Below are 5690 nucleotides of genomic sequence, written 5' to 3'. Positions count from 1 at the left end.
GAGAGGAGTTACACGGTTTTCACAGAGATATAGCAGCAAAATCACTTTAACTTTGAGACTGTGACGCAGACTGCCTGCAATTTTTTTCCATCCCCAATAATAGTGAAAAAGAAAAAAAAAAGCCATGAGAAACGCAGCACGTATCTGTTACAATGCATAGCAATTTGCACAAAATTAACAATTTGTTACTGTGTTGCGTTTTAAAATACATTTATATATACTCTGAATGTAGCTTTTGCGCTTTCAATATCTTATATGTTAAACTGGAAGCGATTTCCTGTCAAGACGTCCTCTTTTACAAAAAAAAGAAAAGGAAAAAAAAACAGTCTGCACACTGGCCACTGTCACAGAGGCGAGAGGCCTGTTTGAACTACCTGCGAAAGTAAACAGGTAAACACAGTGCGATAGGCTCTCCAAGTGGAGTGCGTCCACTTAGCCAGTGCACATTTACCTTTTCTTTAGGAAACCCTCGGCTCAATTGATCAAATAGCAGCTTGGTATATCCCCAGCAACTGAGCAGAGTCTGCAGCCCAGTGCCTTAAACCAAAAACCCACCGCTACTCCCCCCACCTCCTTCCTTGTCACCGTCGCGGGATGTCACGGGTGACAACCCTGCGTGCTCAAACATACCCTGATTTGGCTCCACGCACTTTTTAAGGCACAGAGTAAATCTCAGCGAAATAAAGCCCCGCATGGGCCAAGTGAGTTTCCTGATGAGGTGCACGCAGTGAGTCCCATGCTGCCTGTCTGGGCCGTTCCCCCGTGATGCGTGAAGCTCCCTGGGTGTCTGCTGTGGGTTTGCATGTCCCTTCACAGTTCGGATTTTAGCTGTGCAGCATTACTCGCTGGATCAGGTCAGTAACCTCTCTCTCCCCCAGCATGGAGAGGCTCAGGCTCAGCTCCAGTTTGTCCATGCAGCCCGCTCAGCTCAAAGGAGTCTTTGTGGGATGTTGAGACTTGTGATTAATTCTGTTAAGTCCGGTAAAATATTTACCTCAGGCCCATCCTCTACTTTGAGAACAAAGAGTGGTTGAGGGCAATATCTAAACATTATTATATTATTATTATTATTATTATTATTATTATTATTATTATTATTATTTTATTATTATTATTATTATTATTATTATTATATGTATGAATATATAATAATAATAATAATAATAATAATAATAATAATAATAATAATAATAATAATAATAATAATAATAATAATAATAATAAATTACTGCAACTCCCCAAGTTTGATTGGCTCTTCTGCGACATTCTGCTGAGCTACAAGGAACTAAAAAGACACAATAGTTTCTGCTTTCATAAAGGAGACAGTCTGTGTTCCTAAGTCCGTGTGTTCAAGCAATATGTGTGTATGTTGAGATGAAGGACTTTCCTTAATATTGTGGAAGGATCCTGGAATTGAATGAAGAGATAGTCCATTGAAAGCAGTTGAATGCCATGACAACTACGAACAATCTCAGATTTATTCCAAACAGTTAGGAAGCATTGTGCGCGGGGCGTCAATCATCCATTATTTCGGGCCCTGAAATAAATGCAAAAACTGCGGCCGGACAAAAGCTTCCAACGGGAGCCGGACATTTGTCTACATTTCCCCCATTGTCTGCAGCTTAGCAATCGGTTTGTATTTGTGTTTGCCCGGGCCCGACCACCCAGGATGCGCGGAGGACCTGCTGAAAAACGCCGCAACATTGTCACCCACATCACATAGCCCTACTGCATGAGGGAGGCTGAGGGAAGAGAGCGAAACGGGAGGGGGGGCGGGGGGGAGTCTTGGAGGGGAGGAAAATAAAGTTAGCAACAATGATACTCAGATTTCACAAGGGGGAAGAAAAGAAGCAAGATGGAGCAACTCAAACAGGCTGAAAGCAAATATCACACGGGAGAGATTTATCATGAAAAAATGCAATGAGAAAGAAAGATGTGTAAGTTTTTTCACAATATGAACCATCACAAAAAATATATATTTGATTATTATTATTATTATTATTATTATTATTATTATTATTATTATTATTATTATTATTATTATTATTATTATTATTATTGTTGTTGCAGACAAGCCTTAAATGCATGTCTAGCGTCTTGTTTTAGTTTCAACACATCCTCTTGCCCTAAGCTGTGGCAAAAATATTGATGTAAAGGGTTTACATAAATTACCCACTACTTAAACGAGTCCTTTTCTTTTCTTTTAGTTTTTGTTTGTTTTCTCTTAAAACACAATAGTCCCTCCCCTTCAGAAATGATGGAGTTGTGAGTAATTTTATTTCTATTTTATTTTTATAATATAAAAGTAACAGGCGAAAGCTTCTCTTGGATCAATTTGTTAGAACGGGCCTTTTTAAGTATTGTGAGAATAAAGCTACTTGGAGGTTCTTTGTATGTAAATAGGGTATAAAAAAGGCCCTCCCCGTCTTTGTAATTAATTGACACGTTATACCACTCATCATGCTCTGAAGCACCAATGGTAGAGGCTCGGATCTCCCCAAAACCCACAATTTCACATCTGCAAACACTGTCTTCATCCACTTGACTCCTAAGACCCGCCCACACGTGGCCAACCTTTCGCGTTTTTTAATGCTTTTTCACTGCAGGTTCATGTGTTGAGACCAACCTTATATGGACTGATCAGGACAAGGTAATGGCTTATTTCCCTCTAGCGCCCAGCAGTAGCACAGTATCCATGAGCCGCATATAGCACTTCAGCCACTTTGGCATCCTTCCTGGACTTACAGAGACCGAATCCGCTGCTTCTTGCATTGCTCATAGGCGATGGTTATCCACAGAGGCTGGTTTGACTGTACTTCAGCGTAGAGCGATACTTACTCATCCACATTTTTTCTCTGCTTTTTTTTCCCCTCTCCTTATTAGTTTTTTTTTTTTTCCTTCCTATTCTCACAACAGCGGATTGTTACGACAAAAAAGCTGCTGCAAGCAACTTTTCCCTGCATATTTCCCCCCCTACCAGAATATGTCGTTGACCAACACAAAGACGGGCTTTTCTGTAAAGGACATTTTGGACCTTCCTGACACGAATGACGAGGACGGATCTATCACCGGAGCGGAGGAAGACACGGAGGGATCGGAGACCGCATCCACGACGAAAAACGGTGGAGTTTTGGTGCAAAGTCCTCTAGAAAACGTTCAGAATCTACCTTTAAAGAACCCCTTTTATGACAGTACTGACAATCCCTACACACGATGGCTTGCTACTACGGACAGTATTCAATATTCATGTAAGTAGAGCCATATATCCCCTCATTACTTTGTTATTTTTGATCCAATGCGGGTAAATTAAGTGATAATCGATTGCATGCATGCTCATATTGCGCCCTAAGGATGCCCTTGGGTGGTGTGCGCTGTTCATCCTCATGCATCGTGCGCTGCACGTCTTAGAAAATGCATGCAGTGTTAAGGCTTACGGCGCTCTGCTTTTGCAAGTGCTGTTCGAATAACAATAAACAGGGAAAAAAATTGAAAAATAAAAAAAAGCAAAGGAGCTTGAATTGAATTTCTGTCTCTGCTTTATTTCCAGAATCATTTTTTTTTCTTTTGGTGTAGAACCAGAGTGTTAAATTGTGAAATAACGTTTAAGAAGACAATGCACCTTTCACGCTTCACTGACTTTCTCTGTTTCCTTTGAAAGTCTGGACTATTTTTGCCTTTTTGGAACAATGCTCCACACTGATATTAGTTTTTTGAGTTGCATTTTGTCAAAATGTCGCCCAGTTTCTATCTTTATGGAGATCTGATAGTTCTTAATCATAACGTGCATGCAGACGTTTGCTCCGCAGTTCTTATGGAAAACGCATCCTGAATACTTTACTAATCATTTAATGGCCTGTGTGTTTGTGAGAAATCTCTCTGAAAACTTCCCGACATAACATTTTGACAGTGTTTCTCCCGTTTCTTGTCGCAGTGCACGGTTTGTCCGCCAGCTCTCAGGACTCCGCCAAGTCTCCGGAGCCGTCCGCGGACGACGAATCCCCCGACAACGACAAGGAGACGTCCAGCAGCGGCGGCAGCGACTCGGGCAAGAAGCGAAAAAGGAGGGTGCTGTTCTCCAAGGCGCAAACCTATGAGTTGGAGCGCCGCTTCAGGCAACAGAGGTACCTGTCCGCCCCAGAGAGGGAGCACTTGGCCAGCCTCATCCGTCTCACCCCGACCCAGGTGAAGATCTGGTTCCAGAACCACCGGTATAAGATGAAGAGAGCCCGGGCCGAGAAAGGTATGGAAGTGACCCACCTCCCTTCTCCTCGGCGGGTGGCCGTGCCCGTCTTAGTCAGGGATGGGAAGCCTTGTCACACTCTTAAAGCTCAGGACTTGGCGGCCACTTTTCAGGCCGGGATTCCCTTCTCGGCGTATAGCGCTCAGTCGCTCCAACACATGCAGTATAACGCGCAGTACGGCGCCGCGGCCACACCGCAGTTCCCCACAGCACATCACTTGGTGCAAACGCAACAGTGGACTTGGTGAGAAACAAAACAAAAACAAATTATAAAGACTTGGTTTGGAGGGTGGGCTGTAGGGTGTTTCACCGCAAAGAAAGAAAGAAAAAAGAAAAAAAAAAAACAAAAAAGACTTTTCATTTTTGCAGCTTGACTCATATATATACTACTACCATTTTTATTCGGGGCTCATGTGTGCGCCGTGTTTACATGTTTTCGTTAAGAGAACTGGGTCCAAACCTCTCCCTTATAGATTTTATTAAGAAATGTCAATGCTCTTCTTGTGACATATTTTTTTGTAAAGTATGTTGTGTGTTGGTTGTAGAGATGTTTTACTTTTTTTTTTAATTATCATTATTTTTGTTCCCCCTTTTGTCCCTTCGTGTTATTATCAGCACGTGCGAACCACTTTATAATTATGAAAAATTTTTAATTTCTTGCTTCTTTTATGGACCGAAAAAAAATATTTATGGCCATGAATAAAAACTGGCAAGTTTTCAGCCTTTTTTGTTTTTCTTCCTTGTAAATATTTGCAGCCGGGTGGTGCATTTGGATGCAGCTCGGGACTTAAATCTCCAAATTTATTTTTTTCTTTTTGCGAACATGCTGTGAGATGTGTAAAATAATAATAATAATAATGCGTGCTGACGCCGCAGTTCAAAATGGACAACTATCTTCATTTTTAAAGTAATAACTTTTAAATAAAAATGTGACTGAAATGAGGTTTCGTTTTTGATAAGTGTCCCGTCGATTTCATTTTTAGAAGGGCGGAGAGAGCCAAACACGAGCTTGTGGCGCAGAAGGAGAATAAATCTCCAGCGCACTTCAACTCTTTTTTCCCCCCATTTAGTTCAATTTAATCCGAGGAATATTTTTTTTCCCTTGTCCGGACACCTCGCCCATAAAGAGCCTAAAGTCACTTGTGAAATGGGACTAAAATCCACTCACTTAATATAAGTGGGCTTCTCCACACAAGAAGCTTTTGAGTCAAAAGCACTCCTTTTTGTCGGCACCCCCGGCCTTGGCTGTAGAGTGGCATACAGCGGAGGGAAAGCAATTATTTAATGCAATAAATGTTTTGTTATCTTATTAAGCGCTAAATTGCAAATAGAGCTGGGGCAATCAGAGTGCTGTCTTGGTTTAACAACTAAAATCTGAGGTTTAATCGTGTGGTAAAAGTTTTTTGGGTTCCCTCCCCACAGACACATCGTTTTTACCCACGATCGTTTT

The 5690-nt window shown here is 41.6% G+C and overlaps 1 protein-coding gene across 2 annotated transcripts; it reads left to right on the top strand.

Moving 5' to 3' along the window:
* Positions 1 to 2715: 2715 nt before the first annotated feature.
* Positions 2716 to 5183, top strand: nkx2.2a (NK2 homeobox 2a). Of its 2 annotated transcripts, none has more exons than XM_055038548.1 (2): positions 2716 to 3248; positions 3932 to 5183. In XM_055038548.1, exons 1-2 carry the CDS (start codon positions 2984 to 2986, stop codon positions 4486 to 4488), a joined length of 822 nt encoding a protein of 273 aa, XP_054894523.1. In that variant the 5' UTR covers positions 2716 to 2983; the 3' UTR covers positions 4489 to 5183. The 2 variants fall into 2 exon arrangements, with proteins under 2 accessions (XP_054894523.1, XP_054894522.1); XM_055038547.1 differs by having other exon boundaries at positions 3908 to 5183.
* Positions 5184 to 5690: the final 507 nt, after the last annotated feature.

Source organism: Poeciliopsis prolifica, unplaced genomic scaffold (genome assembly GCF_027474105.1).
Source record: "Poeciliopsis prolifica strain line A6 unplaced genomic scaffold, Auburn_PproV2 SCAFFOLD013, whole genome shotgun sequence".
Lineage (NCBI taxonomy): Eukaryota > Metazoa > Chordata > Actinopteri > Cyprinodontiformes > Poeciliidae > Poeciliopsis > Poeciliopsis prolifica.
This window is presented reverse-complemented; position numbering and strand designations above follow the sequence as displayed.